General features: G+C 34.4%; 5 protein-coding genes, 1 long non-coding RNA gene and 1 other non-coding gene across 8 annotated transcripts; 5 read left to right on the top strand and 2 right to left on the bottom strand.

Moving 5' to 3' along the window:
• Nucleotides 1-630: 630 nt before the first annotated feature.
• On the top strand, nucleotides 631-2611 carry LOC117220929 (uncharacterized). 2 transcript variants are annotated; one of them, XM_033471396.2, is made up of 4 exons: nucleotides 631-751; nucleotides 808-1565; nucleotides 1763-1919; nucleotides 1982-2611. In XM_033471396.2, the coding sequence occupies exons 2-4, from the start codon at nucleotides 1376-1378 to the stop codon at nucleotides 2562-2564; spliced, it is 930 nt and encodes a 309-aa protein (XP_033327287.1). In that variant the 5' UTR covers nucleotides 631-751; nucleotides 808-1375; the 3' UTR covers nucleotides 2565-2611. The 2 variants fall into 2 exon arrangements, with proteins under 2 accessions (XP_033327287.1, XP_076377556.1); XM_076521441.1 differs by lacking the exon at nucleotides 631-751 and having other exon boundaries at nucleotides 777-1565.
• Nucleotides 2612-3361: 750 nt separating this feature from the next.
• Nucleotides 3362-3554, top strand: LOC117221090 (U2 spliceosomal RNA). Its single transcript, XR_004490412.2, has one exon. It is a non-coding gene; the product is annotated as a U2 spliceosomal RNA (small nuclear RNA).
• Nucleotides 3555-4151: 597 nt separating this feature from the next.
• Nucleotides 4152-6390, top strand: LOC117220930 (uncharacterized). The gene is made up of 5 exons (XM_033471397.2): nucleotides 4152-4420; nucleotides 4509-4794; nucleotides 5048-5177; nucleotides 5264-5595; nucleotides 5712-6390. Exons 2-5 carry the CDS (start codon nucleotides 4594-4596, stop codon nucleotides 5811-5813), a joined length of 765 nt encoding a protein of 254 aa, XP_033327288.1. The 5' UTR covers nucleotides 4152-4420; nucleotides 4509-4593; the 3' UTR covers nucleotides 5814-6390.
• An 878-nt stretch (nucleotides 6391-7268) lies between these two features.
• On the top strand, nucleotides 7269-9041 carry LOC117220980 (uncharacterized). Its single transcript, XR_004490393.2, has 2 exons — nucleotides 7269-7522; nucleotides 7616-9041. It is a non-coding gene; the product is annotated as an uncharacterized LOC117220980 (long non-coding RNA).
• A 433-nt stretch (nucleotides 9042-9474) lies between these two features.
• LOC117220993 (iron-sulfur cluster assembly 2 homolog, mitochondrial) lies at nucleotides 9475-10975 on the top strand. The gene is made up of 3 exons (XM_033471520.2): nucleotides 9475-9989; nucleotides 10205-10423; nucleotides 10504-10975. The coding sequence occupies exons 1-3, from the start codon at nucleotides 9871-9873 to the stop codon at nucleotides 10676-10678; spliced, it is 513 nt and encodes a 170-aa protein (XP_033327411.1). The 5' UTR covers nucleotides 9475-9870; the 3' UTR covers nucleotides 10679-10975.
• LOC117220992 (uncharacterized) lies at nucleotides 10966-13318 on the bottom strand. Its single transcript, XM_033471518.2, has 6 exons — nucleotides 13042-13318; nucleotides 12852-12960; nucleotides 11883-12731; nucleotides 11661-11807; nucleotides 11337-11570; nucleotides 10966-11270 (listed from the first exon to the last, which is right to left on the bottom strand). The coding sequence occupies exons 2-6, from the start codon at nucleotides 12912-12914 to the stop codon at nucleotides 11244-11246; spliced, it is 1320 nt and encodes a 439-aa protein (XP_033327409.2). The 5' UTR covers nucleotides 12915-12960; nucleotides 13042-13318; the 3' UTR covers nucleotides 10966-11243.
• Nucleotides 13319-13854: 536 nt separating this feature from the next.
• Nucleotides 13855-23594, bottom strand: LOC117221019 (sodium-independent sulfate anion transporter). Its single transcript, XM_033471576.2, has 11 exons — nucleotides 22779-23594; nucleotides 21700-21895; nucleotides 20294-20514; nucleotides 19070-19256; nucleotides 18692-18856; nucleotides 18015-18176; nucleotides 16711-16851; nucleotides 15709-15854; nucleotides 14622-14795; nucleotides 14395-14551; nucleotides 13855-14145 (listed from the first exon to the last, which is right to left on the bottom strand). The coding sequence occupies exons 1-11, from the start codon at nucleotides 22983-22985 to the stop codon at nucleotides 13973-13975; spliced, it is 1929 nt and encodes a 642-aa protein (XP_033327467.2). The 5' UTR covers nucleotides 22986-23594; the 3' UTR covers nucleotides 13855-13972.
• Between the last annotated feature and the right edge of the window lie 1891 nt (nucleotides 23595-25485).

Below are 25485 nucleotides of genomic sequence, written 5' to 3'. Positions count from 1 at the left end.
ATATGCCATAAGAGATTAATCTTATGAAATATTACTCAAAGTTGCATCCACAAATCAATAATCCATATTTCAAAATAAAACATTCTCTTTCTCAGCTTGCACATAACTGTTCAGTTGTGCCAAATTAAATAGTATTTTTCGGACACATCAAATTCCGTTTTATTTGTATGTCAAGGGGTTAATCGTGCATCGTCGAGCCAAATGTCCGTTACACCTGTACTCGAGTTCGTGTTCTTCGTTGTATTCCAACATTTCCAATGGAGTTCTGCGTTTTAGTCGTTCTCGAAATCCTACAAAAGATTAGGACCAAAGAAATCCGTCGAAATATCAGCTTGTAGACTATTCGAATGAAAGAACATGTCGCTGATGATAATAATCCTCTATTTAAATTCACGCATGATTCGTGAATTTGGCCGTCAGATGGCTACACTTCTCGCCAGCAGAATCGAACACGAATATGATTCACTATTCGCCCGTTAGAGGGCTGCGATTCTCGCCAGCGAAGTGAACACGACGATGATTCGCCGTTCGGCCGTCAGGTGGCTGCCCGAATTCTCGCCGGGAAAATTCGGTGGAATATTGTTCGCCTTCTAGCCGGTAGATGGCTACATTTCCCGCTGATAATATTTACACCGAATCTAAGTCGCTATTCGACCGTTAGATGGCTCCGATTCCCGCTCGTGAAATTTCTTCGGGAACACGTTTGGGTACACAACGGAACGAGCATTGTGACGCTGGGATGCACCTTTAGGTTGTAGAGATTATTTTAATCTCCGTAGCGAATGCTAACTTTAATCATTGTTACAGATTATTGCAGTCTGTTTCCTTGTTGTCGAAGTTTCTGTTGCTTTGACGTTGCTGTGTGTTTACACATATTCGATATCGACGAATCCCCGTGCGAAACCAACACCACTGTTGTGGTGTTGGCGAAATCTCACACCGCTTGTTAGGCCGGTGTCGGATTACAATTGGATTCTCGTTACATATTGCAGGAGGAAATAAATCACGCATCGCCGTTGCGCGTTCACTGCGAGGCCATTTTTACAACACTTGCGGGCACCAACTTACCGATACATGCGCAGTTGAAACTCGTTAACAATAGAACACCTGAAGTTTCGCTTCTGCGGAGATGCGCATGATAAATACCGAACAGTTTGATCATGATCGGTCCGAATGAAATCGTCGGCTACGGTCTCTACGCTGTAGTATTACAATACCGATTTCATGTATCCCTTGAGACGTAATCGACAGCGTAACCTTTTCGTATGATCGCATGGAGCTTACGTCTGCACGACACTGAAGCGAAATAGTGCCATTCACGCGGGTGCTGGCGACGCTGCCGTGTTTCGATCGGTTCGGTTCGAATTCATTGAGCATGGAGATTGTACTGTTCGACAATAACAGATTCATTACCACTGTTCAACATTTTCCGGCGTTATGGGATAAGAGTGATCGTGATTACGCGGACAGGGGGAAAAAGGAGAACGCTTGGAGGAAGGTGATGATTGCGATCTACGGAGAGGAGAATATAAACAAATGGGACAAAGATAAACAAAATGAAACTGGTGAGTGATTTTGTTATAAAATCGTGATTTTCCCGTAATTTATGCAGAACGTGATAAATAGTAGTAAGCTATGCTATTCTTTGATCGCACATCGAAAAATCGTAATACGTATATACTGGTGGTTGATATTATGTTCTTTCTGGCATCGATTTTGTTATTACATTGTACGAGAATACATTGTCTTCGAATTGTTGCAGGAAAAGATTTACAGAAACGCTGGAAGAACCTCCGTAATTCATTTGCCAGAGAGTTGGCAAAAAGAAAACATTGCAAACCTGGATCAGGCAAGACATGGAAAACTTATATGTATTTTGAGCAGATGTCATTTTTAATGCCATCCATGTCTCATGCAGAGTATGTGCAATTTTTAATGTAATTTTGAAAATTATTTATCGGGCCCACTTAATGTTTTATAGGTCAAGTGCCAGTTTCAGCCACATCGGAGAGGATGAGATTGAAATTGACGAGTCTATCGAGGCGACAGAGGTACCTTTATCTGTTTTGTTGACTACACCTCCAGCCGAGGAATCAAGTACAATTTTTGGGAAGAGAAAAGCAACTAATTCTGAGAATGATTTAGCAACTATTCTAGCCAAAAATCTGAAGTGTATGCAAGAGAATGGGGAGGTTGTAGGAAATGATCCAGACAGACTTTTTTTGCTTTCGCTTCTCCATGACTTCAAAATGATCCCAAATTCACGGAAAGCCAATGTGAAGATTGCTATGATTAATGCCATTGCAAATGGTTTATACGCACAGCAGCCTCCTCATCTTTCTCATACACCACCTTCTCATTATCCGCCAAATATCCCTTGTAATGGTATGCAACCAATACATTCTGCTATTTCCCCGATACCATCTCATTTAAATCCTAATCACCCACGTACTGTTATTTCTTCACCTACATCTAATGCCGCACCAAATACTTCTAGTCCTTTCTCTGATTGTGATTCCCAAAGTTCCACAGCATCAGATACAAGTATATTTAAATTATATTAATTTTGGTTTTCTTTCTTACTTTAATAAAAAAAACTGTATACCCGCAACTGATCATTTTAATTAAACATTTCATATTCTTACCCCTGTGTTAATAACAATCTCTCTGTGAATTTTAAACAACAATCTTTGTCGAGAAATGAATAGTCGAAATGAAATATCGAAATAGAATTCGCGTGATTTATTCATTTGTATTTGAAAAACACGGTAGTGATTCGTTATATGACCGTTAGATGGCTACAATTCTAGCTCGTTATGTCACAGTTAGATGGCCACCCGCTAGTAACATTAAAAATTTGATATGAACACAATAACCTAAATAAAAACAGTTTTAAAAATATGTTACAAGATGATTTATAAAAAATAATTGACATTTTATTCAAACGAAATACACGATCGTTGATGTGTATTGAAAATAAGTTTCACGGCCCATTGAAATAAATTAATGATTAGTTGAGCGTCAACAACTATTCGTAATAATAATTGAGGTATATGGTTATTAATATTGATTGTCTGCTGACTAAAATTAAAACTGATTAAAAGCATTTCTTCATATATCTGGACAACTACGACCTGTTTTATATGTAGCGCAGCCAATATATTATTTAATTAATTAACATTGAATATGTATTATTTAATAAATAAACTACTATACAAGAAGCAAGTAAAATAGTAAAGTGCTACCGCGTGTCGGGAATGTCTCGCACGTCGACCGCTAGGCGGCTCCGAACTCGAGCGACTTCTCGCTGCTGAAAGTGTACAGTAGAGAGTATAAGAAATCCATTTTCACCTCAAACAGTATCGCTTCTCGGCCTCATGGCTAAGATCAAAGTGTAGTATCTGTTCTTATCAGCTTAATATCTGATACACTCCTCATCGAGGAGTCAGAATATTAACCTGATTTTTGGAATCCGACGGAGCGGTCGGGGCTCGCTCCCCCTCTGTCACGGGTCGGCCTGGCATTGCAGTGCCGCTAGGAATGGCCCAATTACTTATTTGAAAAATAAGTCATTCAATAAATCTCTATAATTTACTCATTGAGTTTTAAAGAATTCTTGTGTGAGTCTTTGAATTAAGTTTCTGACTCTCCTTCTTCTTTAAGTCTTTGTTGAACTGTTAGAAGTGCAGATCCCAACTGTCGTATGTCACGTTCGCTCTCGCCTCGCTCCTTCGATCCGACGGTGCCGATGTATCTCCGTCGCACCGTGACTTATTTTACAGGCATCTCAATCGCGCCTCGTTTGTTTCGTTCGAGCGTCTTCCGGTACAAATCATCTGTACACGAATATTGTAAAACTGGGCGGTCTCCGCTGTTAATTTATTGTTAACAGCGGGGACTGATGGAACAGACAAAGTAAAAAAAAGGTGGATCCTATCTTTGTCACGAGAGCTATTGTTTTAGACACAGGTGTGCCGCCAGAAGTCAAAATACCCCTGACTCTTCAGCTGGAAATCTTGGCTTCAGATGTCAGCCTGATTTTCACGGAAACGTTTTCTTGAAATCAAATTTTTACGGTGTGTCTTTCAATAAATTGTGTTTTTGTTTCCTTGATCTTGTTCGATTTGTGAACATTAAACGCTTCGGACATATTCGACAATGATCGGTACGTCTCGGTTCAATTCAAACAGTCGGGCGTCGGCTCGTGATCAACTACATGCGTCGGGATGTGTACATGCGACGACTTTATGTTTACGTTTACAAAGAAATGGGTCAACCCAATTTTTCGTGGAACGAGTACTTGTAGTAAAAACTCTGTGTATTTTTACAGACAGTGAATGATCGCTATATTGTCACAAAATAGAACGTTGCATGGAAAGTTTGATAACAGTGTTTGCAACTTAACCTGTTTCGACGCAGAGTGAGTCAAATACGTTTCGAAATATCGTTTTGATTGAACGTGTCACCCACTGCATAATATAACAAGGATTAATTAATGAAACGTATAGGAAAGCAGAAACATTATAAAGCTCTGAACAACTTACAAGATACTCGTCGTACTTGGACGAGCTGTGTTATTGACGTATTGAAAGAATGAATTACGGGAAGAAATCTCCAAGCATGGGCACGCCTTCAGTATACTCGCATGTTACCACGCGTAGCAGTGCAAATTTAAGATCTTCGCGATCAGTACGCAGTGTCAAAACAACGCCATGGTATCAAAAACCAATATTAACACATGCTTATGTTCTTGACATCCAAAGAGGTGCCTTGTTTACTGGAATATTTTCATTGGTATGTATTACGTTCCGTTATTATCTAATATTAAATATTAAATATATCTAATATTAAATATTAAATATATCTAATATTAAATATTAAATATATCTAATATTAAATATTAAATATATCTAATATTAAATATTAAATATATCTAATATTAAATATTAAATATATCTAATATTAAATATTAAATATATCTAATATTAAATATAATATAAATATAAATTTGCAAACGTATTTGCTCTTAATAAATGCTTATCTTCAGGTCTTAGCCATTTTCACTGTCAGCACGGCGATATTCGACCTTTATTGTCTATCTCAAGCTGCTCCAGGTTCAACGCATTATGGATACTACATGATATCGTATGAATTTGTATATGTAGGTAATCAACATGGTAAGAATAGTACATAATTTAAACGTTTCGTAAAATAAGCGATAAAGTATAAATCTACAAAAAACTTATCTTTCCTCTTGTTTCAGTTCGCAACGCTCTCGTAGTGTTTGCTCTGTTCTCCATGCTTGGTGGGATAGTAGTTTTTGTAACATCCTTAATATTAATAACTGCTTTACGAAAGGAATACGAGAAGAAAATGGTGCCTTGGTTGTACAGTTTTGCTGCGTTCAGCACTTTTAGACTGTTTGCTTTTGTATTCTTCAGTACAGTAAATGACATGATATTTGCTTACAACATCATGATGTGCCTTCTGTGGTCTATATTTACTTGTATCTCCATCTATGGATGGTTAATAGTGTACTCTTTGTACATCGAGTTGAGCGATCTCACAAGATTGGAAGATCTTGCACATTTGAGAGTAAGTTTCTTATCGAACCCTCTCCCATATTACGAAATGAATTAATTTAATGCCTGTCATAAGTACTGCTTTTTTTACACTTTGATGCAAATTATATAATAAATCTTAATTTTCAGATTGGTACCATGCAATCACTGAACGCATCTACCACACAGTCCATTGCTGGTTCTCGACCAACAACACCTCACAGCGCGGTATCAACAATGCCCGCAAATTAAATGGAAAGATTTCAATCTCCGTTATTATTTATCTGCGGAAAAGACTCTAGATATTCGTTGCGGAAGTAGGAGATCAAGCGCAAACTAAAACGTATCGAGAGTAATGTTGGAACGATATGGTCCTGTGATGTTCAGACCCAAGTTCCGTGACTTAGGCTGCTCGCTTCTCTAGCTTCTGCCGTCAATGTGGCAGCTGTCGGTTATTACCACATTAAAAGGTAACAATCCAATGTGAAGGTGCCTTTGTCATTTAAAGCGATATTGATGAAGAACGTGCCACGTAAAGCGCGGCACATTTGCTAGTATTACGATACTGCCTTAGCGCGATGCGCATGCAATTCAATCCGTCCATTTTTATTGAAGTCCGTCCAAAGTAAGTTGAGGCGTAATCATGTTTTACACGATTTATGTCATACAACGAAAGTAATGGCGAACAGTATGTATCTCTGTTGTAAAGATTAAGATATTGTAGAGAAACAGATATTAGATTATTATTGTATTGTTAATTCTTGTATACATAATATAATGATTTCTATTATATCTTTTTTTATTGAATAAATCTGCTTATCCGTATGAATTGTCGTATTCCAAATCTTTCATTTCACTCGTGTTATTTGAAATCATGCAACAGGCCAAACATATTGGAGTAACATATTAATATTTCAACGTAATCAGATGAATATGTTCGAAACATTTACATCGCGGGTGCACTTTAAATTCAGGTGGTTGGTCCATCGGTTTGGGGAGTATTAGAACTGGCAATAGTTTCCTCTGATGAGTATGTCATTAAATAGGATATATATTTTGCTGTATGTCCAAGTATCGCTAGCATGAATATACCGATCGCTATGAGTATGTGCCAAAGTATCCCAAAAGTGCCAGTTACTATATACAAGACGATGGCAAGACACATTTTTCAAGATCTCAAGGAGACGCTGGACATTTTGCACAATCAAAATATTTATAAAAGAGTCATTGACAATTGATTTTCAAGTTTTAATCGATGTTAGAAATGAATCGAGGATAGGCAAGTTCAAAGGATATGATCGAAAACAGAAGGATTTTCACATAAATTCAATGGTTAAAGAATATTCTGAGGGCACAGAAATGTTCAGAAGACTCTTCTGCATCTATATCATGCAAATAAATTTATTTATTATGGCAAATGTACAGAACAGATGATTTTTGCCAATTTCTCCGTAAGATGAAATCTACATAATATCCAGCACAAAATGTGTTCAAAATAGCCAAAAAATAGTGACGTCATTTGTTTGAGAATCCAAATTATCATCTGTAGATAGCTCGAGCGTTTTGTCACTACGTGTAATGGCGCTATTTTTATATTCTAATGGAATGAGCAAGCATCGTTATCTAGCGAAGAAAAGGGAAACTAAATTGTTGAACAGTTTGAGCGTTTTGCCACTACGTGTAATGGCGCTATTCTTATATTTTCAAGATTAGATGATTCGTGCCGGACTGTCCATTGTACCTTATGACAAAAGCAGCAAGCTTTATTTGCAATAACATATAAACCTTTTTTACATAATGTAAATGCAGAAAAATCTCCTGCACATTTCTACATCCTCAGGATTTTTTCTGAATCCCTCAATTAGTAGATCTCAGGCCATTTTTAAAGACATGTATTCATCATACATACAGAGATTTTAAGCAACGGCAAATGGCACGTTGAAAGCAACCAGAGATCGCAGGTGAGACTAATGATTTATTCAAAATTTTTACTCGAAATTTATACTTATATAAATTTTGTCGTTGATGTCATATGTTGCAAATTTTTCTTGCAGAATTAGTACCATCAGACGCCTTATTTACATTTCTCAACAAATTAATGAACAGGATTTACAATATAATGATGATACAATTCAAAAGAATTCCAGGTGCAAAGCCTGGCGAAACTGTGAAAAATTGTAACCTTGAAACGAGAGGCCTACGTGATGAAAACAAATGCGATCCAGGCATGATCGACGATACGCCATAAACAAAATTCCTAAGCGCGGAGCGCCAGCAAAGAACACAGAAACGTAGCGCGATCAATCAAATGAAAATTCCTTGCTACGACAATTATTCGCACGAACAAATGCAATAATAAATCAGCCAAGAATGAATCACCCAGCCCAAGAAGACGAAACGGTTCATTCTTCCATCCAAGACTGAAAAACAACCCGGCTTCCGGCTTTAATCTGGTTAACGGACGTTAAACAAAATTACAATTTCCGAGGAATCGACATGCGAATTACCACAGGAATAACACAGGGAAAACGGTACGGAACTCGTCCGTATAAAAAAAATACAAATATAATAAACGCCACGTGGAGACAAATATGCAGGAAACAGTATAGCTTAGTCAAAAAGACAAAGCAAAAACCAAAAGGTGTAGGAGAGCTACTAGGAAAGACTTTCAATGGAGAAGGAGAAAGGAAGTTGCAGAAGCGACAAAAGCCGCAATTTGCAAACGAACGAATAAAAAACGGTTAACGCAATGCATGCGATAAAAGATACCGGACACATTGTGATTTAGCAAAAACGCAGATCCCATGCGATCAGCTTTTAGGAAAAAGATCGCGGGATATTTTCAATGAACACAAAAAACTCGGAGATAGAATCGTAAGCGAATTGACTCGCGCGAGAATGTACAGAGTGCTGGGACTCGAAATTTTAGCCAAAGCGAAAACGACCGCACGAGTAAGCGATCTAAACACAACTGGCGAACAAAGTTGTGCGGTGAACAGCTTCGAATTATGGCGCATGCGCACCCGCTAGCAGGAAAGGGGTATCAGTCCCCCTGCCCTGCGGGGTCAGTACACTCTCCCTACAGCCGCCATCTGCTTCTATTTAATATCTATTTAATATATCTCTCTCTCTCTACTATCTATTTTATATTTTATTTTATATCTACTATATATACTTATACTATCTTATATCTTATACTTATACTTATATATTATTATTATTATTATTATTATACTTATATATTATACTTATACTTATACTTATACTATCTTTATATCTACTATCTATATTTTATTTTATATCTACCTTCAACCTTTCTTTTGAAAATCATTTATGAAGGAGTACACATGGCGGACTGCAGTGACCTGCACGCCTCTATCGGCAAATATTAAAACTAGCGTTGTTCCTTCATAGTTAAGTTTCATATTTCATGGTTAACATTTTTATTATATTAATAAATTTATTTATAGTTAAATTTTATATCTATCTCATGTTTCTTGCTATTGGATTTTCGTTGTTGTACATTGGTTTTATTACAAAATATATTGATTAATAAGCTAGTTTAGATATTGTTACTCCTATTGTTACATCCTTTACTCCTGCCACTTGGTTTGCTACTGGGATGTTATTCGCTCTGTCAATATATTGAACTGACCACACATATTTACATCTGCTACGCTCTCTCCTGATGTTAATTTTTAAACATTATCTACTCAAATGCGAACCTATTCTACTTGCCTTGCCAAACATAAATTTACCAGACTGCAAAAGGTTCTGAGATATCGGTAACGGCGAATGTGACACGAAAATAGTATGTAAAGGCATCCTATTCAATCCTAATGCTCGATTTTCGTGGGACAGAAAAACGGATCGAGTGCTCGGTCTACTGCTATACACTGTTTGTGGTATAATTGCAAGCTCACATTGGTTGCATCACCAACTATGTACCAAGTCGAAGTGCAGTTTACAATGCCATTTAGTACCATTTAGTACACGTTATTTGTTCAACTCGTGTGATATGTATAAGACGGACATATATTACCATGAAACTAGTGCAAACCAATAATTTTGTAACTGATAAATTATTCTCGTGAATTCGATTAGGTCGTATCTTTTTGTACGGGGAACAACGTGAAATTTTGATGAGATGATATAGTAAAACCGCTGCTAAAACGAAGCTTTTGTAATTATTCTAATGTAACTATATAGGACTTATTACTAAGGATCCACAACATTCACAATGTTTTCAATAATTATTCTATGACTTTGGTGACAAATAGAGTGTTTGATAATATTCTCATTCGTATCTATGTATTATGATATTGTCGATTATCTTACGCTTGTCAAAAATATGGCGAAATTGAAATATACAATTTGGGGTCTCTCCTCTAACTTCGTCGCAAATCGATATTTTTCACGTTTATTGACGTAAGTAAATTTTCATTTACATACTCAGTCGCAATTTTTTCTATGCAGTTTCAATTGGTACAGTAAGAAACTATGTCAGCATTTTGGATGACTATTCCTGGTTTTAATTGCAGAATACGTATTATTAAACGTTTAATTTGAATCTATTAAATGTTTTATAACAACTGTGATCCTATATTGTTAATAGATTAATCAGAAATAATTTTTGTTATCAGGTCACCATGGTACAATGTAGCTACAGCTTCGTCGAAAGAAATGTCCACTGCGGCTGCTGTTAAACCAAAAAATGGCATCATCATTACTGACAGTTGTGTCAGACGTTTAAAAGAAATTACAGATGACAATGCGTACTTAAGAGTAACAGTAGAAGGCGGAGGTTGTTCAGGTTTCCAATATAAATTTGACTTGGATACAAATATAAATGAAGATGATAAGTAAGATTGTAGAAAAGAAAGAGTAAAGTTTCTCTAATATTATATCTTTGTTGTTGATGTCATTAGGTAATATTTTGCAGGATATTTCAAAAGGACGGTGCCAAAGTGGTTATAGACGAAACATCTTTAGAATATATTAAAGGAGCAACAATAGAATATCATGCAGAATTGATACGCTCTGCGTTTAGGATAACGAACAATCCTTTAGCAGAGCAAGGTTGTAGTTGTGGAGCCAGTTTTTCTATAAAAGTTTAATGGTTCCTTTGCACATAGAATATTGAAATTTAGATGAAAAGTATTTTATCTGCATTGTATTTATTAATTCTTTGATCTAATAATGGTTGAAATTGTTAATCCTGGTACTAGAGAAGCGTTTTCTCTTCTTCGTACGATCACAATTGTTAGACACAATATTTAAGAATATCGTTATGTATATGCTTATACATTTTTATTTTATAACAAGTAAAATACAAACAGAAGCTTTAATTCAGAGTATAGAGGAACAAATTGTTCGGTTAACATTGTAATAAACTCATTGTAAATATGTGTAAATGTTAATACCATATATTTTATGATTCTATGTAAAATGTAGGTTCTTGTATTATAAGTGTTCAAGAAACGAACATCAAGAATAATTTTTCTTTGAATTTTTTAAATTATGTAACACTGACTTCAGATATTAACGAGGACAGGATCAAAATTCTTAATTATAGTTTTATAGGTACATCGTATTTCGGTGAAATTAAAATTACCAACGATTCTGATTACTTTCTGTCGCTGATGGAATGTCAATAACAGTTAATTTGCAATCTAACTCATATCACTTCTGTTTTCCTTTTTTATTGTTCTGAAAATTATGAAATCACGTACAGAATACTGAAAACAATGTTTCCATTTGTCAACGAACGTTTACCTTGTTTGTAAGTTCAAACTTGAGTTGTTGTATTTCTTCTGTTTGAGAAATCAGTTTCTCGTTCATGTTTGCTAAATGCTCGCTCATAGAAATGAGTTGAGCTTTGTAATTTCCTTCCTGTATTTCTTTATCTTTCTGCAAACTATTACAATTTGCAAATGCTTCCGCGAGTGCAGACTCGCATTGCTTTCTTTTTGATTCACTCGTTTCTAAGTGAACTTGCATAACTTCACCCTGAAAATATATTTTTGAAATAAAACATTTAGTTACGTTTTCAATGCGATCGCATTGCAGAAAAAGATATAAGAAGATTAAGTTAATTACATTAGCAGCCATAGCTAAATTTTTAACATAATAAACATTCTTCTCCGTGATTAATTTGTCGATCTCTTGTAGAAAATACTCTCTTATTTTAGCTTCTCGAGCTTCTATCTCTTCCGGTATCTGAAAAGGTACCGTTAATCTACCAATCTGTTGGGAAAATTCGTTGAATTAGCGTATGATGCAAAGGAAAAAATTCTATGCAGAGAAGAATGCAAACGTTACCATATGATTTATCTTTGCTGGCTGCAAGGTTTCGTTTTCTACTTGTTCGTCGCTTATATACTCTTTTTGATCGATTTCATCGTACTTTACTTTTAGTATATGATACTGAGCTTTCCAATAGTTTATTTGCTTTTCCAAATCGCACGATTTAGAAAAATCAAAATCATTACTATCATCTTGCAACTTGGGAGGCCTGCCCTCGCCAGTTGATTTCGACGATCTACGCGAAGCCAATGGAGATGGAATTGGAGATGACTCTATTTGTCGATGATTAGAAAGTCCTATCCTGGTATCCAACTCGTATCCATCTCGTTTACCTTCATTGCTAGACCATGACACAGTCTCTTCTTGCTTTTGCTTCTCGTTTAACTTTCTTTGTATATCATTTCTTTCTATTTCTAACTTATCTATTGTACTTTGATACCGACATTCTAATTCAACCTTAGATTTCTCACACTGATCTAACTTATATTCCAATTGCTGTATCCTCTTACTCAAGCATTCAATTTCGCTATCTTTATCACTGATTTGAGATAATAATTGAGCATTCTCTACTATTTTCTTTTGAAACTCTTCGTCTAAGATATGATTCGGTGGTGTTGGTATTTGGCTCTTGCTGTCCGATACTTTGTTCTTTCCTTTCTTGGACTTGTTCTGCGCTTTGTCCAGCTCCTCCTGCAGTACAGTTATACGTTTCGTTAATTGTTGATTGCGAAATGATAAACTATCTAATTCTTGATCAGCCCTCCGAAGTTCAACTTCTTTCTCCTTTAATTGTTCTCGAATGTCCGCATTACGCGTTTGTTCGTCAATCACAGCCTTTTTTAGAACATTTGCTTGAGCACGAATCTGAAATGATAAGATCTCCTTATAATTATGAAGTATAGAACAAATGTTAGGAAATACGAAGGGACTAAATAAATGCTTGGCAACTGTTCAAGTAACAAGTACAAACTTCGACTTTCTTACTTTTGAGTATTCTGTGGCAATTTTTTTGTATTTGGTCTGCAGTTGTCCGTTAACAGCCTCCATAACGTGCTCCGCTCCTTTCTTCTACCCCCTAACGCGTTTTTACAACCTTGAATGATGGTCATTAAAATCTAGTCATTGTTGTAATATTTATCGTAGCACAGTGTTTCTCGACAGGAAATATACATACATGCTACACAGCCACAGCGCCGCGAACACAAATGTCAAACGTCAATGAGACATAGATGAAGCCCAGCAGCGCATTATGTTTATACAAGGAGAACCCATATGTTTGCACGTTAAACTTCCACCAAAGTTTAGCAAACGAACAACATATACGAACAAAACGCCCACAATACGATATATATGTTTCTACCAGCAAATTTGATCGTATATATATTCAGTGTTAACCAATCGTCGATTGTGAAGATATCTCATCGAAGAGAAGTTGGTTGTTCGTCGTTGTTCGAATCGAACAATTTCGATTGATCTAAGTTGGAGACTCGTGGCGCCATTCTTGGTGAAACGCTGAAACTGCTAGCCAAATTACCAACAGACGATTTTGGCTAACAGTTTGAGCATTTTACCGCTGCATGAATTGGCGCTATTCAGACGTTTGAAGAGAGCAGATAATTCGTGCCGGTTTTTCCATTGCCGTCTATAGAAAAAACGGCACGAATCATTTGCTGCAAAATTCAATATTGGAACATAAAGTTGAAAATCGTTTGTAACTAATTGTTTACAACTCGAACGTGTGAAAAATTATTGTAGGCATGTTTCTAGGGATTCCCGCAGAGTTTTCTAATCGTAAAAGTGAAAAGAAATTCGAAATCACGTTGAAAAATCGATAAGTCGGGAGCAGTGACTCGGAGAATAAAATTCACTCGATCTCAAAGGATTACATTTCGAATCGATTTTAGGGGGGGGGGGTTTATTTTTTATTTTAGGGGTTCGAGGGGGCACGAAATAAAGCTGGAGGAATGCACTTTATCGGATTTCAAAGTAGAATGAATAAAATTTTTGCTTTATTTATAATTCAACAATTCCTTCAGCAGTCGATGTTGCGATCGTCTGTTGTTTTGTGAAAATAAAATTTTATAATACGTTTGCCATTTTATTTATTAAGTTTCCGATGATGGCGACGCTGCAAATTCAGACTTCATTTCTACTTCAGTCTTCTCGATTGTTTCCGGACACCGTTTATTATCGTTAACGTTCACGAAAGTTGGGTTTGCTAACGGGTTTTGCAACAGCTTCTCCCTTTCTTCGTCCGCGTTGTTCGCTGAGGCATCATCTACGAGAAAATAAATAATATATATTTATATTTTATATATATATATATAATATATAATAATATTAATTATTATATATTATTATATATTATTAATAATAATTATATATTATATATATTATTATATATTATTATAATTAATATTAATTATAATAATATTATTTGTAGAAAAATGAGAACGCTGTCCGCAGCTGTGGAATATTTTCCTTGGCCATTTGAATAATATTAATAAAGATAAACAGAGAAATGTACCGCTAAATATGCTAGAAATCTTCTCCTCTTCGTCGATGAAATGAAAATGTTTAATGTTCGCTAGACTCTGAATAATTTCGTACGTCTCCGGGTGTACGTTCAGAAACCATAGTCTTCTTTTCTCGACGTTCATGTTCTTCGATAATATCTCAATACCCTGCAAAAAGGTATCGATAAAGTGATTATTTTTAAAGATTACTTTTTTAATTCCAATGTTTAATGCGTACCTTGACGGACGTATAATCGAGGTACCGAACCTTCTCGCAATTCATAATGAAGGGCACATTATGTTGCTCGTATCTGTGAATGATTTCGTTGACTTTGTTGCAAAAGTAACTCACCGCGGGATACAGAATAGCGCTATCCGGTTGGAGCATCACGTAACTAGTTCCAGTCTGCGACTAGAAATAAAGAAATCACGTTGTATACAAAAATTACGAACTATCCAAATAATTACATTTATTTTTATAAGTAATATACATATAATAATTGTTTATATAGGAATTTATATGTACATATAGGAATTGTTCTAGAGATTGGTGCAGAAACTACAAAATCTCTTTTTCTTATTATTTCAACTATACTTGTTTAAAATTATATTGAATCTTGTTCTATTTTCCAAACTCTCTCGAAATCTCCGCAAAATCATTTCTTGCTCTCTCTCTCTCTCTCTCTCTCTCTCTCTCTCTCTCTCTCTCTCTTCTCCTCTCTTGTCACCCTGGCCTGTGTATAGAAACTCTCGCGCGACGCTAATTTTTCTACACGACATCGAGCTCGACACCTGCTCAGGTGAACGACTAGCAAAAATATACACAAAACGGCCATATGTTTATATTGTCACGGTGTGCTTGTCACCTGGGCCATTCTTCCGATAATCCTGATACCAAATCCGTAACCCATTTTCCATCGCCTCCGGTGCAGCACCGTTCGTTAGGGCATTGCCTTCGTTCGCCGTCTAGTTCTTCCAATATTCAAAATTTCCACTACTTTTCCTGTCCTATCCGATGGCTCACGGCGGCATAAATACGCCCTGAATTGCAGCCGAAAACCACCCCAGTTGCGCTCGTCGTAATCAACCCTCACCGCTCGCTACCACACGTCTCACTTTTCTATGTACCATCAAACGTTACAGCCTCGTAACTATCACCGATCACTATTTTTTTTACATATACAGTCCAATCTGCGACCTACAATCCTATCAAATTAACAGCTAGAGTTCTCGACAACGCTCGATCCACTAATTTTTCTCACAAGCGCAGAAAATCTGCGATTCGTTTACGTCGATTAAAATAGTATCGGAACTCTACCTTTTACCTTGCATTCGATGACCTCGATTTCCGGTCTGGCAGACGGTCGGATCAGGTAAACTATATTAAATATGGCACCGATCAGCAGGCCAATCTCAACGCCGCAGATAGCGGAGACGAGGAACGTAACTACCGCAGCGATGGCGTCCCTTTCTGCAACGAGAAGCGCACCGAAAATCTCATCGATTTCACTCGAGATCGTTCTTTTATTTCGTTCATAATTAAATCTAATTGATCCGGTCATACATAATTCGCAAATTTGAGCTCGTGCTTATACAGGGTGTCCCAGGTTTTAATGTTCAAACTTTGTCAGTGTATTCTATGGCACAAAGTAAGAAAAAAATGTTATGTAAACGTAGGTCATATAGATCTTTATTAAGAAGTTATAACAAAAATTCAGAATAGGAATAATATAATCAACACTATTAATTATTATATTTATATATATATATATATATATATATATATATTAATCAACTAGCACATGCCGTGTGTTTATGTAAGCTGTGTTTATTAATACATTTCGAAACGTATTAATAACCGTTGTTGACAATACATGATTGGCATCGATCGAAGATTCTTTTTTATTTTTTATTTTTTTTTTTAGTTGATTACTATTCCTATTCTGAATGTTTGTTATAACTTCTTAATAAAGCTTTATATGATCTATGTTTACATAACATTTTTTTCATATTTTGTGCCATAGAATATACTGACAAAGTTTGAACATTAAAACCTGGGACACTCTGTATATTCATTAGTACGATAATTTATTTGTCATTTGTTTATCAACGGAAATACCTGTCTCTATATTGTTTACGTTTATCGAAATAAGATTTTTAGCAGGATTAGAGACAATTATTTCAATTGATTTTTTAGAGAAATAAGTATTTGAAATAGTTCTTAGGAGGAATATGTATGATTCCTGCAATGTTTCAAATCGTTTTGCCGAGTTTGGTTTAACGGTGCAACAAACGCGATTGCGATTTAGAAAAATTATGCCACCTACTGCTTCCTCTCCATAGCAGCTTTATTATCTTCACATCAATGATGAACCAGACAGCTGTTATCAGCACTGCCGACAGCGTGGCTCGCGGAATATAATAAAAATGCGGCGTTAAGAAGCTCAGCGCTAACAACGACATGATTCCTGCAATAAATGAATCGTCGTATAAACAGAACTTTCCTCGAATTTAATGTCGTGTTAAATACAGTGGATCCTGTTTAGATACAGTGTTCATTGGTTTATCGTTCATTTGTCGTAGCCGGTATATTCTACTCTAATTATAGACAGCTTATTGTTCATCGTGATGGGTCTATTTTGAATTTATCGTAGCCAGTTTATTCATAATCATTAGACCGCGGATTTTTATGCAAAATAAAAATTGTCTTCGTCAACTACAAAATGCTGGGGAACTGTGTAGACATTTCTTTCGTCCTTTCTTTAATTATTTTATCGTGTTAAATATAATATTAGTTTAATATATTATATATTATTATTATATTATATGTTATTATATATAATAATATATATAATATATTATTATATTAATATATTATATATAATAATATATATAATATATTATTATATTAATATATTATATATTATATATTATTTTAATATAATAGTGCAGCAGTGTTTTTAAATTCTCTAAATGTTTTCGCTGCTTTCAATTTCGTTCAGGCATTTTTATCATAAACGCATAAAATGAGCTGTTTAGAAAATGATAACCAGTCTATTCTTAATCAATTCGAAGATACAGTAATTTCTTCCAGAAATGTTCGGAGGTCGGAGTTGAAACCGACAGATTCGAGAATACTAAGTCGCGATTCACAGCACAGGGAAATTCACAGCAACCGGAAATTTGGCATTTCCGGGAAAAATTGCTGTATCACGTTTTCAATTTTCAGAATTCACCGATCAAATTATAGCAAATCTACGCTCGCTTAAGACGACTCTGTGGAATAATTGTCACCGAAAAATCTGATTTCTGAAAACATAAAAAAATCAGAAACGCTCTGAAGAGTAGCGATGATCGACTAAGGATTAGTCGATACGATTAACGATTAATAATTATTAATAATTATTAATAATTATAAAAATTTCCGGCAGAAATTACTGTACATCAATTGTTCGAACTTTTAATCAAATTTTCAATCTTCAACATAGCTTAGACCATGCTTAGATTCATTTGCTTCGTAAGACGGTCACTTTCACGAAATTAGGTTTGGCAGCGAAAATAGGGCCAGAGAAAATAATCATCGATTTATTCGGATCCACTGTGAACTGTTCATGAGAAGTGGAAATATTACCGACATATAGACCAGCCATAGTCGTTCGTACACCGCTCGCACTAATTACAGCGCTTCTTGTAAACGCCCCGGCAGCCGGCATGGACGAGAAGAAGCTGCCGAGTATGTTCGAGAAACCAAGTGTCAGCATCTCTTGTGTCGCACTTATGGTGTTGCCGCACGCTGGAAAATTCGGTCGAGTAATTTCGATTAAAACGTAGACGTAGAAAACGCTTCGTAAGTTCTTCAAACATCCGTGAACGATGTTATCGATTATTATATATATTGTTGTATTTATCGTTTAAAAATTACTTCTGGAGATCACTTCGTCTCTTGACTGTTTACACTTTGAATTGTTGTTGAAATATGTTAAAACTGGAATATCATTTTAAGCTAAAAGCTGTTGCAGTAAATCTCAGTGTACTTATAAATTCTTCTAAATTAGCTGTGACACGCCCTTTGAAATTATTGCTAAAATTATAACAATTTTACATATACAATATAATATGTCATAATATATTCTAATATATTATATAATAATAATAAAATATTATATATTATATATATATTATTTATTATTTTTATATATTACATATATTATATATTTATTATTTATTATTATTATATATATATATTGCAATTTTATAGTTCATTTATAATTACCATATGTAACAAATATATATTGTTTCTGTTCTTACAAAACGCTTTAGCGATGGCCACGTTCGCCAACACCGACACAAGCGGAAGCACGATCAACCCAGTTCCATAATGTTGGCACATGTCGACGAAAGTGTAAGTCTGATTGCCAACCTGCGCCGAAAATGGCGGCAGAGACAGCCTGGGAAGTCCCGACACGATTTTCCCTTTAACAAAAATCAACGTTTTTCTCGAAACGTTTCACTAATATAAAATAGAAGTAATAATTACTAAAATTAATACCAGTGGAAAAGTTTATTATTAAAAAGTTTAAGTAAATGGAATGAAATAAGGGGACGTTGTTGAGCCAGTCGAACGATATGTTTAAACATGGCTGCGCAATAAAGTAAGAAGTCGTTTTATTAAGTGGATGGGTATACCTGAGAGAATAAAGGGTGATCCTCCATTGTGCTCGTAGTAGAATGCTATAGTAGATGCTAAAAGGATCACCAAAGCATTGCGACATATCGAAAGGAACCATAACGTCTTCTTTACAAGCGCAGCTCTGTTAGTCCCGTTCTTTCGGACGCCATCTTTAGCGAGGCAACAGTCGAAGTCTTTTAGTTTCTGTGTGGACATCACCATTTATCTGAGTTAGCAACAAAATCTTGACTTAATCTTAACTGTTGTTAATAGTATTCTGATATATCGAAATTGTTGTTAATAATATTCTGATATATTGAAACTGTTGTTAATAATATTCTGATATATTGAAACTGTTGTTAATAATTTTCTGATATATTGAAACTGTTGTTAATAATATTCTGATATATTGAAACTGTTGTTAATAATATTCTGATATATTGAAACTGTTGTTAATAATATTCTGATATATTGAAACTGTTGTTAATAATATTCTGATGTATTGAAACTGTTGTTAATAATATTCTGATATATTGAAACTGTTGTTAATAATATTCTGATATATTGAAACTGTTGTTAATAATATTCTGATATATTGAAATTGTTGTTAATAATTTTCTGATATATTGAAACTGTTGTTAATAATATTCTGATATATTGAAACCGTTGTTAATAATATTCTGATATATTGAAACTGTTGTTAATAATATTCTGATATATTGAAACTGTTGTTAATAATATTCTGATATATTGAAACTGTTGTTAATAATATTCTGATATATTGAAATTGTTGTTAATAATTTTCTGATATATTGAAACTGTTGTTAATAATATTCTGATATATTGAAACCGTTGTTAATAATATTCTGATATATTGAAACTGTTGTTAATAATATTCTGATATATTGAAACTGTTGTTAATAATATTCTGATATATTGAAACTGTTGTTAATAATATTCTGATATATTAAAACTGTTGTTAATAATTTTCTGATATATTGAAACTGTTGTTAATAATATTCTGATATATTGAAACCGTTGTTAATAATATTCTGATGTATTAAAACTGTTATTAATAATAATCTGATATATTAACATTTTTATTAATAACATTAATAACATACTGTATTATCAAAGAATGGAATAACATACTGTATTATCAAAATGGACGATACTTGTATTTCGTAGATATGAATTTGGTATCATATATCATATTTGGTATTATAATGGGAGAAACTTACTCTGAAGAACAAGAGGAAGGCTATGCTGGAAATTCCTAGGATAAAATCAGGCAACCTTATTTTTCGGAAGTTCTCGAATATTTTTATCACATTGCCAGCGACGCTGCTTGCTTTAAACTTTAGTCCTAGAAGTCCTTGTAACTGTGACACGATTATAATAATCGACGTTGCTGACGTAAAACCCGATGTGACTGGTATCGATATGAAATCCACTAGAAAACCTGTGTGGTTTGTTCATTTTTTTCAATTAGACGTTAAAATTATTGTAGAAAGCGCCTCACGTAACGAATACGACGTCATTCCGATGGTTTGCGACATAGTGATTGTTGGTCAATAGTCGGATAGATTTTTATCTTTATTTGTTAATTGGTATCCGTAGAATATGTCGAATTACGCGTCTGTGTTTTAAACACTTAAAAATTTGCGATCATGTTTATTTTGCAAATATACGAGACGTTATTGTATTTTTCTAAGTTTCAGTTTTTCAAATCAAATTGTGTAGCAAGAACGAAAAACAATTCATGCCATTAATAATAGTTTAGTTAACACTAGATTGCCGGAGCAAGTCAATTTGACTCATTTACAACTTTATTGCTATATATTTATATAAAAAAAAGTTATTAATTTTATTATTAATATAAAATAATATTTCCGGCAATCTAGTGTTAATAACGTTTAATGTTGATAATATTTCTTAATTAGAAAATGATCTTTCTTAAAAAAAAAAAACGAAATGCAATAGTATATTTATTTGTCTGTAAAATAACAAACTAAGTAAATAAATTACCGTAGAAGACACCGATTTGATTATAATTAATTGTAATTGTTTGTAATCGATCATATTTCTCTCATTAATGATTTCGTAAAGCGACGTTTTGAATTTTGTCATTGCTATTATATTGTATTAAAGAAAGTATTCCAATAGATTCCCGTCCGCCCACGTGCGCTATCGTGTTAAATGATAACATAATTAGTATATTTCGACGTTCAGATATCTTTTCACTTTATCACTATTTTAATTATGGAAACTATATATTATTATTTATTAATAGTATATATTATATATATATATATAATATATTACAACACTTTATTTAATTAAATAATATAAATTAATAATATTAATTTATATTATTTAATTAAATAAAGTGTTGTAATTAAATTGTTTTAGTAATTGTGAAATTCATAAACAATAATAATTTCACAATTACTAAAACAATTTAATTATTAACAATTTATATCGAAAACTCCGAAGTTAAGTAATATATTATTTCGACCAATAAATGTCTGGATCGAGATTTAAACCGATAATTCAGTTACCATAATGTTATCAAATACTATTCATCGAGTCAAATTCTCCGAAAGTGTACGGCGCGATCACGTTAAAAATATTTGTTGATACCAGCCTAAACGAAACAAGCCCATCAGTAATTCCACACAGCCAGCCAGGAAGCAAAACAACACGACAAAGTCCACCGGCATGTTCCTGGTGTACTCCAATGTTAATATCGACATCAGGGAGGATGGTCCGATCGATACTTCTTTAATTGTCCCGAAAATGATGTACACGAAGGAGCCCGTAAAACACGAATAGAGGCCATACTGCAATTAATTGTAAAAACCATACTTTCCTTATTAAAGATTTCCTATTTCTAAATTCCAAGTTGTGTCGCACGTTATACATATTACAACAATATAATTTATGGCTATTACTAATTTTAATTCCAAAAATATTGGGTTGCTGCATTGTTCAAAATATATTCATCAATTATGGTTAATTTTCGTTAGTTTATTATAAGAATTCTCCTCTGATAATGAGGGTGAGTGTATAATTCATTGTGTAGCAACATCCAATGGCTGCCTTTAAACAACAAAATATGTTCGGCCAATTCAATCGGTGAAATAAAATATTTCCACAATGTAAAAATTATTGATTCAGTATAAATATTGACTCAGTATTGAAATAAATTCATAAACATTATTCATATTCAGTACTTTCTTGTAAGGTTCCTCCCCTAATAAGCAACATCGTTTATGGCTTTCCTTACAAGTAATATAGTAATATTTTATATAATATAATATAATATAAATATAGTAATATAATATAAAATAAATATAATATAATATATTAGTAATATATTAGTAATATATTAGTAATATATTAGTAATATATTAGCTATAATATATTAGTAATATAATATAAAAATATATATAAAGCATATAATATAAAAGTAGCATCAACGGTGTAACAAAATACCTCGGCAACTACAGAAAGATTCGTTCAACAAATCGTTCAAAATCAATTCCCAGTTTCCATCAAACCCCACTACGTGCCATCCCTAACATAAAACACCCTGCCTCCGTTATTTCAGCTTAATAAGCGCTATGCGCGTCCCGTTCTCGCTGCTACGGTTTCCCGAACATCGTCCACAACGAAATTCCCGACAAAAGATTCCCGACACGAAAAGAAAAAACACGGTAATACCTGTGCAGTGAGACCCGCCAACGCAGCGTACGCTATACTCTGCGGGATGAGGGTCAGTCCGAGGGAGAACCCGGCCACCAAATCCGAGACAGCATCGAACTGGGAATATTTCGGCAACCAAGACAACACTGGTACGTACTTCACTATCGAGCACTTCTTGCTATCGTTCTTTATCGGCGACTGTTCTTCCGTCGAATTCTTCGTCATTTCTCCAAGGGCAAGCACCGGAAGCAGAGAGGTACCGGAGGCACAGAGCAGACACGGGGACGGAGTGGACCGAAGAATGCGTTGGCATCAGTTCGAGGATCAGATGTTAGGATGACATTTCAGCTGGATAGTGAAGAAACGATGGAATGACAGGCGAAAAGCTGCCTGCTTGTGGAAGCTGTGCCGCACACTGGCGTAGCCACGCTATGTGATCACATTGCAAACATAACACGCGGTTCTATCCGGCTATCAGTGTATTTTCACGGCTCCCGAATTGTTATCGCTCGGCGTCTCTCTGGCCAAAGCTCAGGGCAAATAGCCTGGCGCCAGAAAGAGAAAGCTGCAGCTTGTAGTTCGCGTGCTAACCGGAAAATTTCGATACGGTCTGGATAACTTGGCCCACCGTTTTCGAACGTTCGCCGAAAATCCACAGAATTGTTTGAACTCGCGGAACTATCGGTTCGAGAAGAATCGCGAGTCGTATTCGCCCGGGGCTCGAACGACGAAGTTTGGGGACCGATCTAGGTAAGAAGGTAAGGCGATATGAAGTTCGGATTATGTAATAATGTAAAATATGAATTGTGAGCCATTGTCAGCTATTGCCAGCCATTGCGCGCAATTACGAGCATCTAAGGAGTTAAGTAAGCTTGAATCACTGAATGAAGGCTGTTAAGGTGACAGTGAGCTGCAGCAGAGAGGAGGAGATCGATCTTTGTTGGTTTCTTGACAGCGGATTTCGTTATTTATCGCAGAACTGGGTAGAGAAAATGAGGCCGAAGATTATTCATATCGTTTCGATATTAATACGATCTTGTTTGATCTGAAACTGAGAGAGTTTATTAAAGAAGCTCAATAGCAATCGTCCACCGAAACCGCCATTTTGTAATAATAAAAGTTCTAAGATAATCTCTAATTGTAAAAATATCTTTGGAATAAATTCTTACAGTTTTCCAAGCAAAGATCTGCACAGTTTTTTAGTTAACAAATGAAAGATAAGATCGAGGAAAGATATCAAGAATTTGGTAAATTAATGTTCGAATGGTATCGTAATAGATCGCATCGCTAACAATAAACGATTTACAAGTATTCGAATAGATTAGGAATTTCTGTTTTTATTTTTACAGGTTCAAAGAAGTTGCACAAACAACATAATTTTCTTCTTTTATTATTTCTCGCAGAAAATTACATGCTATATAATGTACTTTTTAAATATATCATAATGATTACTATATAAAACTATATAATAATGGTTACTATATAAAACAGAATAAAATTCGAGAGTTTGTTTTAAATCGTACTAAATATACAATATTATCTCTAATGCTATAAAAATTGTTTCCAATTTTGGCACTCACATTAACAGCGTTCACTAAAACTGTTGGTAAATAAGACAAGTGACAGATTCAGATATACGCTTCACATGATAGAGCTGTATTTTAGACGAAATAGAACAATGCTCTATGTTTACCTTCAGACAGCCTGACACGCATCTTCTATCTTGTGATTTCAGTTTAGTCAGATAGGAGATTAAACGAGAGCAATGTCATGAGTAAACGGTTCATTGATTCAATGCCAACATTTCCTACACCTAATTTCTAATCTTCCAATCTTGATATTTTATTCTTATATATTTATAACAATGCAAACATTCAAACTTGTTTTTTAAACTATTTGTCAATGTTTGTTTGCATCAACCGTAAAAGATTGCCTGATCGAACTTCTCTTTCTAATGGAATATTAATTTTATTGAATATTGTGAACAATAACATTAATAGGTACAAAAAACATTTTTATTTTATTTTCATTTTCGTGAGGCCTTGCTCAAACATTTAGATAAAGGTGCAACCGTATTTTTGAGATCTTGTATCTGTGTTGAATAATTTAATTCAAATTGTCTTTAAAATTAATGTGCCGATTTTAATGTTTTTACCGATATGTTTCTAAAAGTTTAGAATATATTTTGCTAAATATTCCTACAATTTCTAAATTATATTTGATATGTAATGAAATATTTTAAAATTTCTACATGTCATTCGATATTTAACTAAATATTTCAAAATCTTCTTTGATACTTAATTAAATATTCCCATTAACAAAATCTTTGACACACATTCCGAGAAAATGTTTGTCATGTGATAAATCTCGTCACAAAAAAACAAAAATAGAACTTCGTATTTGATCCTAAGAGTTAAATATCTGAATATCTAACTAGGTTTGTCCCTGTATCACTCTTCCATTCCTATTTCATCAGCAAACAAAATCAGACGATAGTGGTGCAATAGAATCATTTTCATTAATCACCAGCAAACGTAGACTAAGCAAAATCTTATTTACCAGATACAAACAAACGTGTTAGGGCCTACAGTTAACGATTGACAGTAGTTATATGACTTTATAACAATAATTTCCTAATAGCCGCCATCATTCACCGATTGAATTTTCTCAATCCAAAACAAATCGTATGTGTTCTGATTTTGAATTTCAGTTTCTGAAGCTAGGA

The sequence above is a fragment of the Megalopta genalis genome, chromosome 5 (genome assembly GCF_051020955.1).
Source record: "Megalopta genalis isolate 19385.01 chromosome 5, iyMegGena1_principal, whole genome shotgun sequence".
Taxonomy (NCBI): Eukaryota; Metazoa; Arthropoda; class Insecta; order Hymenoptera; family Halictidae; genus Megalopta; species Megalopta genalis.
Note: the sequence above shows the minus strand (reverse complement) of the source record. Positions and strands in the feature narration are given on the sequence as shown.